Consider the following 21,294-nt stretch of genomic DNA (forward strand, 5'->3'; position numbering starts at 1 on the left):
AGCATGGTTCGTATTCAATTGACAATCACGATCTTTGTAATCAGAAGATCTATTGTAAGTATTATTGTCATTTTTGTACCTGTTGGGCCTCAACGAATATTTCGGAAAACCATTAATATTTTGAGGGTTGTGTCTGTGCTGACCACGACGGGGATAGTATTCGGTTATCACCTCTATAGCAGTCATCCCATCGATCAGGGCTTTGATGATGGTCACAATGAGAGTCGTGGCGATTGCCATGGACGTTGTACCCGCTATTCTTGATCGTCGTAATAGTTATCCAAGCGATTATCGAAACTGTTGCGGTTATAGTGACAATTATGGTAGCTTTGATCAAAACAATTGTCGTGGAAGTTGCTGTGCCGTCCGTTGAATTGTTTGTCGCGGTCGTTGTCGTAGCGTATATCGTAACGTTCATCAAATCGTTTGTCACGGCAATAGTCGCAGCGTAAATCGTAACGTTCATCGAAATGCTGTGCGGGGGATTGTCATTGATAAACTGGGGTTGCTTGATAAGAAATTTACCATGTGCGTGAGAGTCCTGAATGGGTTTTGTTACGTAACTATTTTTGACTCTACCCATGTGATTAACCTCTTGTACACCAGGTGATTCATTCAAATGTAACAATTTCATCTCGCCCTTTATGCCACTTGGGTCCGCGATGTCTTCCTCTAGACCTAGATTGTAAATGTCTTCTATGGCCATAGAGCTCTTGACCGCTTTTCTGACATCTTTGGAATACGAAGATACTCTCACTTTCTCAATAATTCTCTGAATGCCATTAAATTTACATTCTTTAGTATGTCGTCTCATCCTTGCCTTAAGTTGCAGCATAGAATAATGATAGTTTAGCGTTCTCGGTCTTCGATGGATGTTGTAACTTGAATTTGCCAAGCAGGGTGATTGGGTCCTGGAAGTCTTCCTCGGTGCAAACTGCCCCAATATTATTAAATTCATTATCAGGAAGACTTTGGAGAAATAAAGCGGCCTTTTCTCCGTTGGAGATTTTGCTGGTATTGCAGAAATTCTGCAATTTCCCTATGTAGGCGCTGTCATCGCTACTAAATTCGGGGAAATCCAGCTTGACAAATTCAGTCATATATGTGGAATTGTTAAGCTTCCATCGTAAGAGAATCATAATCGATAAACGCGTGAAATAGAATAAATGTACTTTATCAAGATCAAATTTTGAGATAGTACTTACGCAAAGTTGGACGTAGATTGGCCTCCATGTTAGAATTGAATTAATCCACATTTATTATTTGATTATCATTTTATTTTTAATCATAATTTAAATTTTATTATATGATAAATTACATTTTTATTTTTCCATCCTCAATTACATTTTTTTTATCCCTTTATATATCTTTTTTTAAACAATAATAAAAAAAATAACTAATACAAATTGATGTATAAAAAAATGTTAATATATAATTTTCACCGATTAAATTTAAATACAAATTGATATAATATAAAATAAATCAATTGCCAAAATAAATAATAAAATAACATCGATCAACATATTCAACCAATGATATATCACAATTTTATGTATTTACTTATATTTTTGGAAAACCAGTCTAGACAGAACTATAGATGAGAAAACGACGAAGCTTAGCAGACTTAGTTTTAGTAGTTAATTTTTATAAAGATATGGCTTAGTCGCAGCTGGTAATAAGATACAGGACATGGCAGTGATGTGGTTAGTTTGGGGCATCTGGGTCTGGTAAATGATAAAGACAGGCGTTGTAATAGGTAAGGTGTACAATGGTAGTGTTAATGCATTGGTCGATCAGGTGGAGATAGATTGGAGGTCAGGGTATGGATCAAATATCGTAGCAGAATTTTAGCAATTTTTGAGACACCCTTGAGATTGCAAAGGCTAGTGACACTTCTGATTGCTACCATGTGGGGGCCTGGTTTATTAAGAGAGATTTTTGGCATATAGGGGGGGGGGGGTGAGCAAAATGTCGGAGTCGTAATCAGGCTCATTTTTTACTGGGTTTGCGGGGAGAGGGATTAGACCAATCGTTAGAATTGTTTTCATCCTTGCACATTCTTGGGGTCTGGAAAATAGGTGAGAGTGGAATACTGGCATAAATAACAAAAAAAATGTAAATGTAAGTAAATGGGAAAGAGAGTCCTGGTATAGGAATATATGATGCTAGCTAGACATTAATTGGGGAAAAAGTATTATAGCTTTCTGATACTTCTCGAGAATCTAACAAGCACATATATAACCCTACTATGGAAAGGTTTTTGTTTATTTTAGTTTTGTTCCTTCTTCGAATTTACTCGTTTCTTGGTAATTATGACGGCTTCCCATTTGAGATGGGAATTTCTCCTTATTCTTTTTGGCTTGACATCTAATGCATCATTGGTTTATAGTTATCAGCTCGTTATATTCGGCCATCACTTATATTATTGTTCAATTGGTTCTAGCTAACCCGGATTGTTCTTTGTGTATTTCATTAACAACATTGTCTCAAATTGTTCAGGCATGATAATTCGATCTCCTCTTAATACAACATCACCCTCTACATATAATTTATTTCAGTTATCATATCAGTGCTTTAAGGTAGTTCCCATTAGAATTTTAGGCCAGCCACCTTAAACCAAGTCCATAAATTTATTTGGTAAGTTGCATTTTATCTTGTACGAAATCTTTAAATCAGTGGTATGGTAATTTTTCTAACTGGTTCTGAAAAAGTTGATTAATTGCGAAATAATTGGTTTCCATAAATAGTCCAAGGATAGACGTAAAATATGTCGTCATTTTGGTTTAAATTTTTTTGTTTATGATTTATTTTGAAAATAGGCAACATCATTCCCCAACTAAGTAGGCGTGCATAGGCTTCATTTGTTACCATATATTGCTACCAGGGTGTGATCGGTGTTATGCTGAATTATCGCGTTAATGATGTTTAAATATTAAGACGTTCCTTACGGCTGGTCATCCCATCTAATGGCTAACTCTTTTACATCTTATTAAACTACTTTCTATTCAAATAACAAACATTATCAATCTTATCATTATTAGCCCTTCATATCAGGTGTTATCATTTTATATTGTTTCTTGCTCTTAATACCATTCACATCTAAATTCCAATTCCATATGATAAAACCTTCATAATCTCTTTAAAAAACTGAGCACCCCCTCTCTTACTTAAATGATATCTCTTTCATAAATACAGCAAATCATCCTATATGTACATAACATGATTCCCAAGTTAAAAAGAGCTGCATGGGCCTTGCTGGCACGAGCCACTCGGGGATACCAATTAGACGGACCAGACAAATATAACAGTGAGTGATGATTTAATGCGGCCAAGTTTTTGAAATTAAATTCTTATGGCCCATGCCTTTACAAAAATATTTAAATAATTTTGAACCTCAAGATCTTGATTCGATCATAGATTGATGATAAACAATGGAATCAAAGATTTTATTCACTAACGCTATAATTAAATATCCATACCTAGATACTATGTTATTCCCCTAATACCTAGGGGGAGAGATGGTATTATCAACAAGACAATCAAAAAAATTTTTACTCTCATAACTAACACCCTTTTCTTAACCAAAAAAAAACTTGTATGACAAAAAATTGTGTTACATCATCACAAATATCTGAAAAGTCATCATTTTTATAGAGGAGACATTTAATCCATCCTGAAACTATCGTTAAAGCATGATAGATCAGAGATAAGATTTCCCTCCTCCAACCCTATTCCTATTTTTCCTTTTTTAATCACCCCGCCTCAAGACATTATTTTTTTTAGGTTCAGTAGATCCTGCTCACCTAACTTGTAATATCATCTTTTGATAAAATTTCCCACAACTTTAAAAGCATCTTATTTTTGAGGGTCTATCTCTTAACCAGATTACCTAAAAGATACTGATCTCACACATATTTTGTACCCCGCCAGTTTTACAAATTTTTAGTAATTTGCAGCTTTCGAAAATAATATTTTTTTAGCGGATTATCACCTAAATCTGACTGACAGGAATTAGCAGATATCCACCTTTTCTTCTAATATAAGTGGTTTAGGCATTATACTACTTTCCATTTTTGCTTTCTCAAGCTTCCAATCATTGGCCTACCCTTTTTGTTAGATTTATCAAATAGCAGGATAATCTCCTAGATATTGTCATGTTATCAATCTTGGTCAGATGAGACCCATTTAAATAATAAATTTTTATCCAATACTGCTTAAAAATATTTTGTTGGCCTCTCCTGCAAAGAATCTTTGACCACTCGGTTTCAACTATTAATGCTTCCAACCTTTGTAGAATAAGAGATTCTTCACACTTACAATAATCACGAATGACTTCACGCTCCTTAGTAGTAATTAGGTTCTTTACTGACAACAGTTTGATTAAGGTAATCAGATATTTTGCTTTAGGGATAGATTCATCGACCAATTCTAAAGCTAACTCAAAGAACCAACTCTGGAGCCGACCCATCGAATTGATTCCTGCGGCTCTTAAGCTGTTCATTTTTAAATTCACATTTACGACTCCAAATCTAATACAGAATTATAAAAACGAAACCTTTCATCAATACTAGCTTGGCCTAAATCTTAAAAAAATTGCTACCGAGTCTTGGGCCAAAGGGAATTGGTGCGCTAAGCTCTCTCCCTAACAATTTTTTTTCCTTCTCCAAAGGGCTGAAAGTTGCTATACATACTGATTGAAGAAGTAAATATTTAGCACGGAATTTTACCTGTGCAAATATTTCCACTCAATCTTAACATAATTTTACAGGTGAAAGTAAACAAAGGTAATTTCTTTGCAATTACCATTTCCACCTCAATTATACCTAAAGATTTCTTAGTCCATATAATGCAGGTGCGTTATTTGTAATTTGGTTGCTTAAGTACCCCCTTTTAGAACTAATTTTGGAAAATGGCTTAGTATGCAATTTTTCAAATACCATCACCATATTTTTTAAAAATAAGTATAACGTGTCATATAAACTATTATATTAAATGCTAAACCCAAATTACCTTTAAAAGATCATAGTTTAAAAAATAGATAATATCAATAAAGGAAAATTTGAAATATTTCAAGCTTTCAAGCTTTAAGATGGATAATAATTTTTTACATAATTATGTTATCCCTTCGAAAACTCATTATTCATCTTCTAAACAAAACGAATTAATTCCTATCATTTTCAATCATATTATTGAACAAATAATAAAAAATATAAATGACTCTGATTATTATTTTATAATGTCCATTTCTGCAAGAGATTGTAATCACCATGAACAGTTAGAATATCTATAAGATAGGTTAAAGATGTGAATACAAGTTGTTTATAGGTGTTAGAAGATTATATAAATTAAATGCCAGCTCTTTAACATGTACTATAGCAAACACTCTCCTGGATATCAAAATTCAGGATGTTTGTATCACCCAAAGCGATGATATAATGTCATGGAGGGACATCTTTCAGGTGTACAAAACAATTTAGAAATCAAGGGCATAAACATGGCTTTATATTTTCATTGCTATGCTCTTAAATTGAATATTGTTGTTGTATCAACATGTTTCATATGATTCTTAGTTCGAAATTTTTTAAATATTTTAGAAAATTTTTATAATTCAGTTACACATTTTGAAAAATTATCCTATTACCAAAAGATTTAGGGGCTTAAACGATTGACGAATTTCGCTCCATTCTTTGGGGATGCTAAATGCAATTAGATAAGTTAAACGAACGTTTCCTTCTATAATTTTTATAAACAAACGGTGACATATATCACATAGAAGAGTTAAAGCCTTAATAACAAATATTTGACACTTATATTATGTCTTTTTATTTCGAGAAAATTTTATCCTCTGTAAATATTTGCAATATAGATTATTGATGCTTTAATATTAGCAAAACGGGTGATCATTTTCTAATATTTTTAAAGAATCTATTGATTTTTCAATACTTTGTTAAATATGTGTAGCAGGAGAACAAAAAAGGTCATATTAGATTCACATGTTCAAGGTGGTGAAATTGTTAATAATGATTTTGCTAAAAATTTATAAAATATAGATGTATATTATAATTCTGATTAGGAAGTCTTTTATGGTGAGAATATTAAAAGCCATAAATTATTTTACGGATGCAAATAATATCCAGCCTTTTATATATGCAGAAAATTTTAATAGGCGATATTCTCTAATTAGCAAATACCTATTATTATTAGCTAGAAATTTTATAAAAAAGTAATAATTAAGCTATATTGTATACAAGAAACCAACTCGCACAGATTATTTAACCAAGTTGTGCATCCTACACTTAACTTTTTAATATGAGGTACATATATCTTACGTGATACACATAACCTTTAAACTGAAGCTGAATAAATTTAAACCAGTCTTCTAGCGTATCTAAGAAATTGACCACATTATCAATCAAAAAATAGATCATTTTTGTGATAAAACAAAAAATTTTGATATTCCTATTTAGCTATCATAATCATGCCATAGAAAGCTTAAAAAATAACATAAATTAGCAAAATGTTTTGAGTTTTTGTTTTAAAATACTTATCAGGTTCGATTCTATTCTAGAAGACTTGAATCTGATTGAATTTTATTATTGAAAACTATTAAAAAGGTAACCATATTTCAACAGGAAAAAAATTCTAAAAGTTAAAATAAAAATAGTTTGTGTTATTTTTGAAAATAATATTCAAAAAATGGTCAGGAAAAAATAATAATTTGCCGAGGTCCAAGTTCAGTTCGAAATAAAGTTTAAATTCAGTGACCGAGTGTGACAAATTGTCTATCCGACTGATCCAAGTTTGATAGGATCGAACAAAATTTGAACAGATATGAGCTGGGCTCTAATTTCCAGGGTTCCTACTGCTTAAAATAAAATGATCTTCAAAGATTTTGGCTTTTTGAAGATTAAGAAAAATGAAGATTTTTAAAAATTAAGAATGCTCAAAATTTTTGATCAAATTTTGCCTAAAATTTCAAATATGCATAAAACATCTTCTATAATGAAATCAAAAAATTTTATTTAAAAAAAATATACATCTAATTTCATAAAAAAAATCTTTATCTAATTATAAATAAAACTTTGTTTTTCTTCCTATCTCCTTCTGGTAAAAAAGTGCCTCGTGGCCATATTTTCCGAGGGCAGATTTGACAACAGAAACGAATTTAATATTGTTAAGCTCTGAATATTTATTTAATTTTTATTTCCGCTACCGAAAGAGAGTTTTTGTGGGTGTTAGATTTCGCGAATAGGTTTATTCAAGTGTAATGGAATGCCTCTTACATCTAAAATATCGAGATCTAAAGCTAAATGGGGCATGGTATGTTGCTTCTTAGAACTTTGGATATTATATTTTGCCTGCAATGCCTAGGTTGGCTACCTTTTAAGGATCGGAAGTGCAATAGGATGGCATCCATTAGTGTTGTTAAACGACTCAATTTTTTTTTAAAAAAAGATTAACCAAAATTTTAGTCAAAAAATATTAAGCAACCGTGGAGATTTTACTCACCAATGGTAGAACGGTTTGGGCATTTATTAGCAAAATCTCGATTCATAGGTAATATTATTTTGGCTAACATTTTAATTTATAATCTCAAAAATCGAGCAGTTCAACAACCATATTGCCCAATCTTAATTATTTATAATAACTAAATCTTCAGTTTGGTTAGTTCCCGAAGATTTTCATGAGCGACAAAAAAAATCTTCAAGTTTAATTTTTTTGCAAAACCGGTTAATTTCATGGATAACCAGAAAAAATTTGTTAAAACTTTTATCGCTAAATTTTTTTTCTTCCGATCATAGGTTACTTTATTTAAATATTTACTGATATAATATGTTGTCAAAATGTAATAGCAAATATTTAATTTTTTAAAAGGTAAAATTAATAAAAAATGTAGAAATAGAGTTTACGAGAAAGGAAACTAGGAATATGGAAGCTTATTCAATGGAAGAAATAAAACTTAGATAGTTAGAGCGAATAAAGGTGGTAGCAAGTTTTTGACGTAAGAAGAGGGAGTCCTTAGGCTTATTGGTTTTTTCGCGGATCCATTTACCTAATTCTTTAAAAAAATGTTGAGCTTTGCTAACTAAGAAAAAAGAGTCAATAAACTCTATTTTATGATTTTTCGAGTATCTAAATTAATTTGTAAAATTGTTTCCCCTTAAAAAGGGGATAAAAAAAATTTTCAATAGATGAAATAACTCATTTATGATCCTTCGCACGGAAATCTTTAGTAAAAGGCGAAAGATTTATGCGTTCTGCGAAGAATCTGAGACTAAATATTATTATGAAAAATTTTGATATTTATTATATAATATTTGTATGTAATTGCAAGTGTTATAAAAGATTAAATTTTATATCTAAGTTATCAAATATAATTTTTAATAAATCTAATAAAATAAATATAGTAACTTTAGAATGAAATAATAAATGAGTTTTTGATTTTCATTAATTAAATATTAATAATAATATTAGTTAATATATATTTGAAGTATAATTAAAATATATACGCTAGATGGCGTAAATATATTAAATAATTAAATAATGTTGTTTTTTAAGGAAATATAGATTAAAAAGATAAAAGATTGAATAATATAAAATGTATAATTAAAAATAAGGTATGGAACTCAATACAAACTAAGTTTTATCTTATTTAAAAAATTCATTGATTATTATATCATCACCGGATAGCAAATAATTTTAGGAAGATTAGGGCATTAAACATATGTTTATATATCAATATATTTATTACATGCCCATTACTATATATAACCAAAATATTACAATCATTTTTCTGGCAAATAAAACTATGATTATTTCAATATATGTTCGGCACCATATAGCATTAATCAGGCTGGGTACTAAGCTATGATACATTCACTCTTAAAAATAAAAAATAAATCTTATGGACAATGTAAGATCAAAACGGTTTGTAGCTAAATTTAATCTGGATTGTGAATGGAATGCGTGTAAGGAAAATTATAATGATTTAAATCCATTTTTTATCCACGTCAAATCGCATATCTTTGAAATTGTTATCGATTATAAAGAAATTGTCAATTGCAGTAAAGATTATCAATCAGGTAAGATCATATGTTTATTAATGTAATTAATATTTTTAATTAAGAATATACATGCCTATGGCGAAATTGTAATTTTGCTACAAAGCTAACATCTGAGTTTGTCAGACATGTATTATTCCATGCCTTTCATTCTAAATTAAAATCTATTGGGCAAACTGTATTGCAATTAAATGATCAAATGTGTAATTTGGATCCATTTAGTGCAAATATATTACCTGAGCCATTAGACCGTCTTGTATGCCAATGGGTAAACTGTGAGGTAATATATTATTTTATTAATGATATTCCTTTTGCTAAACCTTTATTTAATTTAAAGACCTAAATATTCTCTATCAAAACTGAGCAAGACATTTTTTAATTAAATTTAGCTGTATCAGAAAATTAGTCAGTGGCCCTATATTTATATTTTAGATATCAATATATTGATCTTCTAAAATTTAAGCAATTCATCTAATGTATTTTATTTTTTATAATTACATATTGTGAAAAAAATCATTTAGTACAAAACTGAAGATCACCTTTTATTTTACATGCACATTCAATACCATTTGAACGATCTTGAGGGAGAAGCTGAAAAATATAACCCACCCAAATTCATATGTGGTTGGAAAGGTAATATGTTAAAAATAAACCCTTTATAAAAAAAGAAAAGAATTTAGTGCCAGTTCCAGAGTTAGAATCTGCTACAGTTCTGGGATTGGATCAGAGTTAGACAGTAACACAAATACTTGTATCTAAGATATATTCTTGTATCTAGTGCTTGTATCTTTTTGACATTTTTAATAAAATCTTGTTTTCATTTTCTTGACAAAAGTTACAAATATTTTTTAAATTTTTGTTTAGGCTAAAAATTTCAGTTGTTTTAAAACTTTTAGAAGTTTTGAAATATTAAAGAAATTTTATGTTAAATTTTTAAATTTTCTAGAATTCTATTTTGGATATATTTTTATTTTTTAGTTCTATAAATTTTCAAAAGTTTGTGAATCGTATTAAAATTTCTTTAATTTTGTCGCTTCATTTCCTTTCTTTATAATTTAAATTATTATTCATTATTATTGGAATGGAAGAAAATATATTTACTAAAATTTCACTGGCCTATATTTTTGAATTATCTTTGGGCCAGAGTTTAATATTTGTGCAAAAATAAAAAATTCTCAAAGATTTTGATCTCTTTCTTTGGCTTTTAGTATTTTTTGATCAAATTTTACTAAAAATTCCATATATTTTTTTGTAAAAATATTTTTTGTGATTTTTATATATAAAAAATTATTCATGAAAAAAATTTGATCTTTAATAATAATCTTCAATTATACCTGATATTATTATATAAATATTGATATTTGGTTAATTTATATTTTTTGATTGTGTTTAAAAAAAGTTTTTTTTCATAATGATGCCCCTTGGTTTTAAAATTATATTTATATAAATGATTCCATGAGGATTTATCGAAAAATCATTTATTTACTAATGTCTAATAATTTTAAAAAATTTCTAAATAAAATTTCGAAAATAGTTCCTCTAGAAGAATAAACCATAGAATTTGATGTTATGTATTTGGAATTTATCATTCATCTTGTTGAAACAATTAATACTCATATATTTTATAGCATTTGTATTTCTATAGGTAGATAGTTCATAGATTTCTCTATCTCTATTTTTAAATGTTGGGTCACACACAATTCATTCATAGCTATTTTTTTTTGAACCACTAGATTATTTAAACCTCCTCATCAACTTTATGTCTAATTGTGCAGAAGGAATAGATAAATTTTTTCATACCAAGTATCTGGCATCTAAAATACTCTTATTTAGCAAAAGATACATATCTTTTTGATATTTTTTAATATTACTTGTAATGGTACATTTTAAAAAATCTGAATCTATCTTCTTTTTTTTAAGGACCTGTCCAACTCCTGGAAGGGATTTGATAATTGTCCAAGTCGTGTTTCTTATCACCTATTATATATATATCAGAATCAGAAGGAATCTATATCCCGGCCTATTTGAAAAAAAATCCGTTTTCAAACCTGTCCCAGCATATATTTTTTTTAGCCTAGATGTTTACCTTTAACCATTTTTACATATTGCCCAGCCTTAATCCAGAATTTTTTAAATTTTGTTATTTTTGAATGTAAAAGGTAAAATTGAAAACAATGAGCAGTGAATGAATATTTAACACTCCACTAAGAAAGAAAGAAAGAAAGAAAGGAGAGAATTGAAGAAAGATTTTCCAACTTATTAATTGATATATGAGGCACGGGTTTATTATTTTTTTAAAAAATTTTTATGGTTTGATCCATAAACCCTAGCAGTGCTTTGATATATATATATAAACACCACGGAAAGAAATAGAGAAATTTATTTTTAAAAATGGAAATTTATAAATGAAAGATAAGAATTATACAACAACAAAAATATCATATGAAAAAAAAATGAATAAAATAAATCATATCAAGATTGCAATTTGCAGTATAGGTACAAAACAAAAATAGAAGAGCATATGCGAACTCACACTCACGAAAAAACGATAGCCTGTCCTACATGCGGATCCTTATATGCCAATAAAAATAAATTTTCGGAGCACATCATGAGACAAGTCACGGAAGAAAGTAAAAGAGGAAAAAAAATAATTTCACTTTCTTTTCAAGAAGGATTCTTTTTTAAAAAAATATTTTATTTGTTTGGGGGATCCTTGGAAGGTTCCAGAAACACTCTGTGGGTAGGGAAATAAGGATATTACAGAGATCTTCATAAAATTTTACGATAACCTGAAGATTTTTATATTGAGATGGTCGGAAGTAGTGACGCATCTTTCCATTTAATTTATAAAATACTGAATGCAGTATTTTATCCAGAAAAATATTGAGCGAGCCTGAAGATTCTGCTCATTGATGGCACAAAGGTTACATCTATTAGCGAAGAGGCTTGGGCAATATTTTTCTGGCTAAAATATTGAGTTAGCCATTTTAAAAAATCGGCTGAAATGAAACGATTTTGAATCACTAGTCAAAACGTAACCTTCCATTCCCCCTTCCCCCCCTCCCTTATAACTAACAGCAACCATTGTTGAAAGAAGAATAATATCGCTATCTTAAATTTGAAGTCCCAGCTTTAAGGGGTAAAATGGTGCAGTGTTGTTTTTTTTTAAAAAGAATTAAAATGAGATATTGGGGTTTCAATAAAACTTGCTATTATTTTAAAGATCAAAAATTTCGCTGCCAGTTATGCAAAAAGCCTTTCGCGTCTCAAAAGATTCTGAAAATACACTGCAAGCATCATAGTAATGACGTTATATAAAAAAATTTAATTGAATATATAATATTTTTTTGACCCTTTTTATAAGAAAAAATTATCAAGCTTTTAATTTTTGGGGATTATGGGTTATAAGTTATATTTTTTTCTCTTTAAATTAATGCGAAAAAAATGAAATAAATGAAGCATCGTCATACAAATGCCCTTTCTGTCCTTTCGTATTCGCCACGCCGGGTAACGTTAAGAAGCACATAAACTACAAGCACCAAGAACATCGCCCTTTTAAATGCCAAAGTTGTGACATCACCTCGAAATCTAGGTTTAAAAAAATTTATATATATGAATATTTAACATTTAATTTTGCGCTTAAAATAAATCCTTAGGGCTGTGTACTTAGTCGACCTTAGTATTGACTAAATAACCAAAAAAAAAATAAATGAATAAATTATGAAAAATAATGCCACTAAATACTTAAAACAAACCAAAAATAGGGGGTTTACTAGCTCAAAGGCCTTTTAGCTAAAAAGAAACCATTAAGTTAGACTATTTAATAGAGTTTCCCGTAGCTAATTATTGCTAAAGAATCATTTTTTGGGTATTCATCACCCGTGTAAATTTGTAATTTAAAGGGAGTAAGACTCCAAAAATCTAAGACGAGAATATTATTTCGGATAATCAGTTACCTTGTAAGCAGGTTTAATCGTTACTGACCTATCGATTTTTCGATTTCATTATCGAAATATTTTAATTCATTAAAAATTTGAACAGGTACGACGCTCAGAAACACTTTGAAATAATTCACGGTCAAGATAAAACCAATGAAATATTCAGATGTACCGCCAGCATCGAGGGTTAGAACGACCATTTTTTATTGTTCGATTATTATTTATGATATGGTATATTTTTATATCTATCTCGTCCTGTAAAACATATTTTCTTTATTCCCTTATGGCATTGTTAAAAAAAAGCCTATTTGGGTCTTTAAAAAACTGCCCGATTAAGATTCTAGTCGAAATAATATCATGTAAACCTGGAGAATTTGTTTACAAATGGGAAAAAGGTTTGACCCGCTATGCAAATCTCGAGGCTTACATAATATTATTTTGGTTAAAATCTTAATCGAGCCGTTTTAAAAATCGACCCAAATCAGGCTATTTAACAACGTTACTTATTCCTCTATTTTTTAAATAACATTCCAAAATTCGTTGACTAGATTCTTAACTAATTCAGTCTAGCTTAGGATCTAAAATGTAAAAAAAAATCACATCAAACAAATGATTGTGCTTATTTACCAACTTCAAATAATTTTAAGCCCATTTTTAAAAATTAAAATATATCCAATTTTGTAGGCTTATATTAATATAACATATGTTAATTATATTTGAATTATATAAAAATATAATAGTGGTTAAAACCAATCATATTAGCAAAATGACAATTTCGAACACAAATAATGGAAAAAACAAAATAAATAAGAGCGAATATATTACATAAACCAGTACCGTTATTCAAAAATAAATAAATAATCTCCCTAATCATGAAGAGAGAGCGAATTAATAAAACGCTTATAAATTTCACTCAATTTTATAAGATATTACGTGACTGTTCGGGAAATTTTAAATATCTCAATTTTAAATTATTTACTCGGAGCGATTTTTTAAATTTGAATAATCTTTTTTGTTTTTTTGCAAAGTGATGAGCTTAAAGTAACGTTTACAATGGCGAGATTAATTGTTTGCATATTTATGACTACAAAATCGTATCTATTTCCCGCTTGATACACATTTTTTTTGTCAAAATAGATTTTGTCCATTTACTATTTATATAAACTACCATGATATTAATTGCAGATTGCCATCCGTATTAGGTTAAAATAGTTTAATTGTTAATATCTATATTGGTAACAAAGATTTTTTTAAACGTATTTATTAGACATTTTGTGTCCCGTTTCGAATCTGCTATATAAAGGTCTCATAATTTTAGAATAATACTTTGACGAGTTTCAAATGATTATTTTCAATAATAAAATGATATATTAATCAGAATGATTTATTCTCAATTTAATAAATTTTTCAAAACAAATAAATAAATCAGTCAATAAGTCTCAAACGCCGTGTCCATTTGAGTGCAAATCAGAGTTAGTGTTATCTAGGCACTATAGGCTTGAACATCCTACACACGTTGTCTCGACCATTCCAACTTTAATATCCAACCCGCCTCCTCCGCCGCTTACTTCTTCCGAAGTTGTTGATAACTCGAATCTCACGAATTCGATGTCCGTTTCTTCTTCTAACACCAAACCACCAAAAGTTTTTTTTTTTAAAACAAACGAATAAATTTTATTTATTATAGTTGGGTAATGGCTAAAAAAAATGGCTGATTCAGCTTAGTCTACAGACGGGTGCCAAAAATAAAATCCGCACCGCATAGAGACGCGAGTTCATTTATTTCTTCATCCTTCAAAGCGAAACTTTATTTTCAAAAAATATCGCCGAGGCGGAGGTGATTGTATTTGGTTGGAAACTAAGTTTAGTCTTTTTTTTAGCCTGCTAAAATGTCTAAAATTAAGCAATTTTCCTAACTATAATAAATATAATATTGATTAGCCTTCTCTCTAGTATTGGAGGGATCATCTCACGTCTTATTCGGATGAGTCATAATATATTTTTTTATTAGTAGATAAATGGCGTCTAAACGAAGTTCCAAAAGGAAAAGAGAGACACTTTTCATTTGTCATAATTTTTTTTTTAAGTCTGGCCTTTTATTTTTTAGAAATATCTAATTGGACCTAACTATTATGGTTTATTTTAAATAGGTCTTAGCAGAGCTTTAGAATATATAGATCAGTTCTATATTCAGGTATACATATTGAAAATGTCAACCGAATTATTGTAGCAGTTAATATGCTACTACCTAAGATATTTAATGTTTTTTTTCATCATATTTTTTATGATGGCTTTTCTTTTCATTTATTCTCAGGAACAATTTTACACTTAACTTTATTTAATATGCTAGCAATTAATTTATAAACGCATATCCAATAAGCGGGTTATTATATAATATCGCAGGGTTTACTATTATCTCCATCTCGAGGTTTTAACATGTGAAATATTTATACTCTTGCAACACTGAACTATGTAAATCCATAGAGACTAGGGATCTTTTATTACTTGTTTTAAAAATAATATACCTATTCACGACCTTAAAAATAATAGAAGATCAAAATCATTCCTACGCTACGATATTTTTGTCACCTTTGCGAGAAAAAATATTCGCGCTCTGACAAATTGAGTCGTCACTTGCAAACTATACATCAATTCACCAATCACAATCAAAGATTTCGGTATTAAACTTCTTATCTATATCTTTTTGAAGTGTTACTTGATTATTATAAAATTCAAATTTTTTTTAAAAAAAAACACTAAATATTTGAATAGAATGTGATTTTTTAGACTAAAAAAATATAATGCATCGTGTATTTTGGTACTCAAAATATAAACCAAAATAATAAAATAAAATATCTTAGCTGGAATAGAATTCTCTGTTCACAAGAGCGTACGCAGGAATTTGGTCTGGGGGGGGAAGGATAATAAAATTTTTTATGAAATATTATTGTTATTTAAAAATATTAACAATAAATTTATTAGGACTAATAACTATTTCTAATACACACGCGCCTGTCTGTTCAGAATTAAGATAGGACACCTAATATTTTTTTCTTCCATTTTGGAGTGCTTCACTCCACATTTACAAAACTTTTGTGTTAGGAGCGGATTTTTGAGTTATTTATTACCAATAAATTTAAAATTATATGTTACCATCTATTTAGGCTTTTTGTAAATGAGTTTTTATTTTTTTTAGTTAAAACTAGATTTTTTTTATTTTATGTCTTTTAACGAGACGCCAATCATTGTCGTTTCTAATAATTATAAGTTCGAAAATAATTGAAGGCAATGTTAAAAGAGAGTAAATATAAGTTTGGCTTTTGTTAATAAAAAATAATCATCATTTCAGCCTTAAATTATTAAAAGATATAAGTTTTATGGTAAGACAAATTAAAAAATATTATATTCATATTAAATAATACAATAGCTAAAATTAAACACAAAAAAAAATAAAAGCTACCAACTCTACGGGGACGGTAATTATCGGATAAAACCACTATTTATTATAGCTCTAGACAACGATAAAAATTCTAATGATTCCATTAATGACCCTAACATTCCCTTTCCTCATGCCGTCAATTCTAAGCAACGTAATACAAGTTGCCTCCCCATAGCCTCAAACAAAAATCTTTTACCCCATATTAATAATGATGCCAGTTTATCTAATCTAAACAATATGTACAAGCCCGTTCTCATTGACAACATGGGCTACAATTTCTCTAGTAGCGAGAATGAGAACCTGTTAATTTCCCCGAACCCCCTCCTGAACCAGCGACATGATTTCAACCCCCATTTAATCTCTAAAAAATATTTCGGGAATGATAAAGATATAGTGGTAGTGAATAACAACAATAACAATCAGGGCATCCAACAATTTAATTACGTCTTCAATAATTCTAATCCCATTCGTGATGAATCCGCAACCCAACAACGACTGTCTTACGATGTTTTAGAAGCGGGCAACGCGGTTCGTTCTCATAACTTTGATATGCAGCCTACACTAGAATCCGGTAGCACTTATCATGTGTTGAATTCTGTCAAGTTCATCGATCGAGAAATAGTTTGATAAGCTGTCCATCAACGGGCCACGCTTTAATAGATCTTATAATTATTTAGATAACTCATGTATTTTAGTTAGGAAATTGACAGATTACTCTTTACAAGATGTGGTGACTAAATAGCGAAAATCATTTTAGCTGTATACTTGTAACAAATAAAAATAGAAAATTCTTTTTTTTTAAAAAAAAACTTAATTATATTGACATAAATTATCAATAATACTTAAAATACTCGTCTCTCTTCCAATATGATATGATTAAATAAGAGATTAGAATTATTATTTTTTAACTATAGTTAATAAACCCCCCCTCCCCCTTAATACCCTTTTTACCAGTTTTTAGCGTTTTTCATTTTTCGAACGGCTTCCAAGAAATATATAATTTAAGGTGTATCTTATAACGAGTTAACGTTTTCCCCCTCTTTTCATATTATATATTTCCGGCCTCTTAGGCCGTTATAAACGGGTTTATACTCTACTATATTTCAATAAAATTATTTTGATAATTGATTGTTTTTTTATGGGGGACTTTTAAAAAATCTTTATTAGAATAAATTCCATATTTTTTATTTTTAAAATTAAAATTATTGACATATCTTTTTTTTTATAATATTAAAATTAAACAAAATTTTTGATGTTTAATAAATATAAAAATAAATAAATAATATTTTATGTTAATTATTTTTAATATAATTATACTATTTTTTAAAATCAAGACAATTTTTTTTATGCAACTGTTTGTAAAGCCTACTTATATAATTATTATTTTTATTATGTCGATATTTACAATTTTTATAAATTATAGATACTATGTTTAGAATAAATTTTGTTATTTTAACTATAAAAATTTATTTTTGATGACAACCATTATAGGCTATTTTTTATTATATCAATTGTTTATCAATCTTATCACATTTTAATATAATATCTTGGGAGGGGGGGGGGAGAGGATAAACTAGATAAATCAAGGAAAATTAGAAGTATTATAATATAGTTAATTTAGTTTAATTAGACTGCTTCATATGTATGAATAAACATTATTCATACAATATACACTAATTTTAATCATGAATCGATTATAATTTGATTTTTTTTTAATTTAAAAAAATAGCATTGTTTTATAGAGTAACTCCATGGTTAACCATATAAAATTCCAATCTGTTAGTCCTGTCCAGGACTGATATTTTGTTCGTTAAATAAAGAACCTACAAGTTCTGATGCTGTTGGCTAATTGATGATATATATATTAGATATGGGCAATGCCCTAATATTGGCCATGGTTTTGTTCTAATTTTAGACCGCCAAATTTCACAATATTAAAACTTAATGATCTCTGGTTTTTGAAATAAGTAGTTATTTTGAGAATACTTTAAACAGGATTTCTGAAATTTAACCTAAAATATTTAAAAAAATTTTTGCATAAAAAATCTTTTATAAGTAAATCTCTTCTGATTTTTATGCTTTAAAAAAATTTTCATGATTAATAAAATCACAAATTTCTTCTAAAAAAATCTTTTATTTTTCATCTTCATGATTTTTTATTTAAGCTCTGGTTTAAAGATAATTTTTTTAATGTTAATATATGGGGTACATATATTATTTTATTATAGAATAACTTTCTAATTTAACCACTCATTTGCCTACAAATATCTGGGTAAAGATGAAAATTCCCTCATTTTAGGGGTTTGGGAAATAAAGAGCTCTAAAGTTCCCATCTTCCTAATTCAATTGTATTATCCGGACTGTCTTTTTTTTATTGCGCTAACTAATGACAACTCATCAGAATTATTGAATGAAAAATGTTCATTTTTATATTATGTAAATCTCTTTTGATAGTACCTCATTTATTCAAATCCAACTGAATTTTCTATATATTGTTCTAATATTTTTAACCAAATATTACATATTCTTTTTCGTCTTCAATAAATTTTAGCTATCATAGTATTGTAAATAGGTTCTGTCCAAAATATTTAAAATTTAATAAATCCTTTATGCTGATTAGAAATGGCCTATATAATATTGGCCATATCTTAAATCTTCTAAATAAAAATATTTTCCCTCAAGGCTAATAATTTTCCCATTGCTAAAATATCTAACTTTTTCAACTCAATATTTTTTCGTGTTAATGTACACATAAGTTGATCGTCGGAGCCCATTTTTATGTTTTTATAACCGTACGATCGTCAATAGGGCACAAAACTTTCGTTTGCAAATAAACACCGCCACGTGCTAAGTCGGCACGGGTCAGCTTGAACTTAACTTTCTCAGGAAATAAGATAATTCGTAACTCGTAAATTTTGTGGATACGAACCCGGGTTTCGATCGATTCATTATACCTATTATTAAGTCAATAGATTTGGTATATAATTAAATGGATATGTCTGATAAACTAATTTATGCACAACAAAAAAAAGTCAGTTTTAGAGAAAAAGACAGATATGAGGGTTTACAGTGCAGCAGACGATGTATTTCGAATACTTATTTCTAATGAGGGTATATATATATAAGAAATATATAATAATAATACAAAATGGTCAATAAAATGATTATTTAAAATAACAACAAAAATAGACTATAACATATTGAGCATAAATTAAAATGCCTTTTGGCGCTATATTGCTGTTTTTAACCCTATTTTAAAAAGTAATGGTTCCAGTTTCTGGTTTAATGGTAAATTCAAAATATGTTCACTAGAAAAATGGAATCCCTAAATTTTACCATTAATCATAATTGGGAGAAATAGGTTGTTTTAGGATTATTCTTTATCTAATCAAATATTGAAAGATAAAAACCTTATTAAATGTGATATATATAGTAATTAAATCATTTATTCAGTTAAATAAAATAACTTTATTGACGTGATCTTAAAATTTTAAGAAAATAAAAATTCACATCAAGGGTTTTGACAATGACTGTATTATATATTATAAATATGTAAGAATTTTAAATTTATAAATATAATTTATTTTAGAATATATAAATATTGCAAAACATAGACAAAATTTAGCACTAGAATATAGTTTATGTATATAAAAATTTACCGGATAAAAATTTTCTTGGAATATGTATAAAAATATTTAACTAAATTTAATTTTATATATTAAAGAGATCATGAAGGGAATTTTTAAAAAAAATGATATTGCACTTTATGTTTTAATATAAAATTTAAAAAATATGGAGTATAATTTGACTTTTCATGCATTAGTTTTCCATAATATCCCATAAAAATTTTCAAATCCGAAAATGTTTTAACTTTTATAATTAAAATTAATAAAAGTTTTTCTTGATTTCTAAAAAAAAATAAAATAATGGGGGTGGGGGGATAATACGAGATTAATACATATTTTTTTTATAAAAAATATATCATTTATTTGGCCATTTGTTTCTTCTTTAACATTTCGCTCAATCGTTGGATCTGCGCATCTTTCTAAAAAATAAATTAATATATAAGGTCATTAAAAAGCATATTTTATATGATATTACTACAATAATGAGAAACGTCGGCAAAGTAGGAGCGATTAAATTGTTCAACGTAAAGATAGAAATTTTTAAATATAATCAGGTGGACGCCTTTTAGAAATTTAGCTTTTATAATCATATTTATTTTCTTCAACAAATTCGGATTTTCAAGACTAAAAATTATAATCCGATTTTTAGATTTCCGGTTGAACCAAAAGAGGGTCTGGTTATAAATTATTTTTTAAAAAAAATTGTGCCTCTTTAAAACAATTCTAGATATGGCCATTGGCTACTTAAGCCAATGTTTTTTTAAAAAAAATATTATATACCATTTCGATATGACTAAGAAAGAAAGAACATCGTTTTTCATGCAAAATTTATGATCATTCAATATTCTGAATATATTGAAATAAAATTTCAAGAACTTGAAAAACGTCGCTGTATATATGATGGTTTATATTTGCTAGTTTCAATGAGTTTAAATCGAACCACACACATCTAAACTAAATTAGTAAGTAACTTCAAAACTTCTTATAAAGTACATTCAACATTTTTAGTTATCAACTAAATATATCATAGACGATATCTCAATGTGAATAGCATCTTTTTGACAAATTAAAATCTTATTTTTACTGACTGCAATAACTAATAAAAATTTTGACAATAATATATCGACCTATCTTTTTTTATCAAGACCCGACATTTTCACAATATCACAGTCCTCCCAGACCCATAAACAATATATTACATGAGATGGAAACCAATGCGCACAATACCA

General features: G+C 28.4%; 2 protein-coding genes and 1 non-coding gene across 3 annotated transcripts in view; 1 reads left to right on the forward strand and 2 right to left on the reverse strand.

The window, feature by feature from the left end:
• Positions 1-8,155: 8,155 nt before the first annotated feature.
• LOC135929225 (U5 spliceosomal RNA) lies at positions 8,156-8,277 on the reverse strand. The gene has a single exon (XR_010572532.1). It is a non-coding gene; the product is annotated as a U5 spliceosomal RNA (small nuclear RNA).
• A 628-nt stretch (positions 8,278-8,905) lies between these two features.
• Positions 8,906-17,625, forward strand: LOC135928767 (histone H4 transcription factor-like). The gene is made up of 10 exons (XM_065465230.1): positions 8,906-9,083; positions 9,128-9,342; positions 9,584-9,695; positions 11,540-11,692; positions 12,286-12,363; positions 12,522-12,654; positions 13,104-13,186; positions 14,430-14,644; positions 15,551-15,678; positions 16,457-17,625. Exons 1-10 carry the CDS (start codon positions 8,906-8,908, stop codon positions 17,064-17,066), a joined length of 1,905 nt encoding a protein of 634 aa, XP_065321302.1. The 3' UTR covers positions 17,067-17,625.
• A 2,470-nt stretch (positions 17,626-20,095) lies between these two features.
• The window catches only part of LOC135929088 (gamma-aminobutyric acid type B receptor subunit 1-like), a 32,725-nt gene continuing 31,526 nt past the window's right edge, over positions 20,096-21,294 (reverse strand). The window contains exon 17 of the mRNA XM_065465587.1: positions 20,096-20,484. Coding sequence (XP_065321659.1) covers positions 20,425-20,484 — 60 coding nt within the window. The 3' untranslated portion in view covers positions 20,096-20,424. The remainder of the gene's footprint in view (positions 20,485-21,294) is intronic.

Source organism: Gordionus sp. m RMFG-2023, chromosome 4 (genome assembly GCF_954871325.1).
Source record: "Gordionus sp. m RMFG-2023 chromosome 4, tfGorSpeb1-WG-v2, whole genome shotgun sequence".
NCBI classification, from domain to species: Eukaryota; Metazoa; Nematomorpha; class Gordioida; order Chordodea; family Parachordodidae; genus Gordionus; species Gordionus sp. m RMFG-2023.

Excerpts from the sequence above, each read along its gene's own strand:
- LOC135928767 (XM_065465230.1), top strand. The coding sequence starts at position 8,906 with ATGGACAATGTAAGATCAAAACGGTTTGTAGCTAAATTTAATCTGGAT. Across the intron at positions 9,696-11,539 it reads ATTCATATGTGGTTGGAAAG|ATTGCAATTTGCAGTATAGG; the intron begins GTAATATGTTAA and ends AATCATATCAAG. Across the intron at positions 12,364-12,521 it reads AATACACTGCAAGCATCATA|CATCGTCATACAAATGCCCT; the intron begins GTAATGACGTTA and ends AAATAAATGAAG.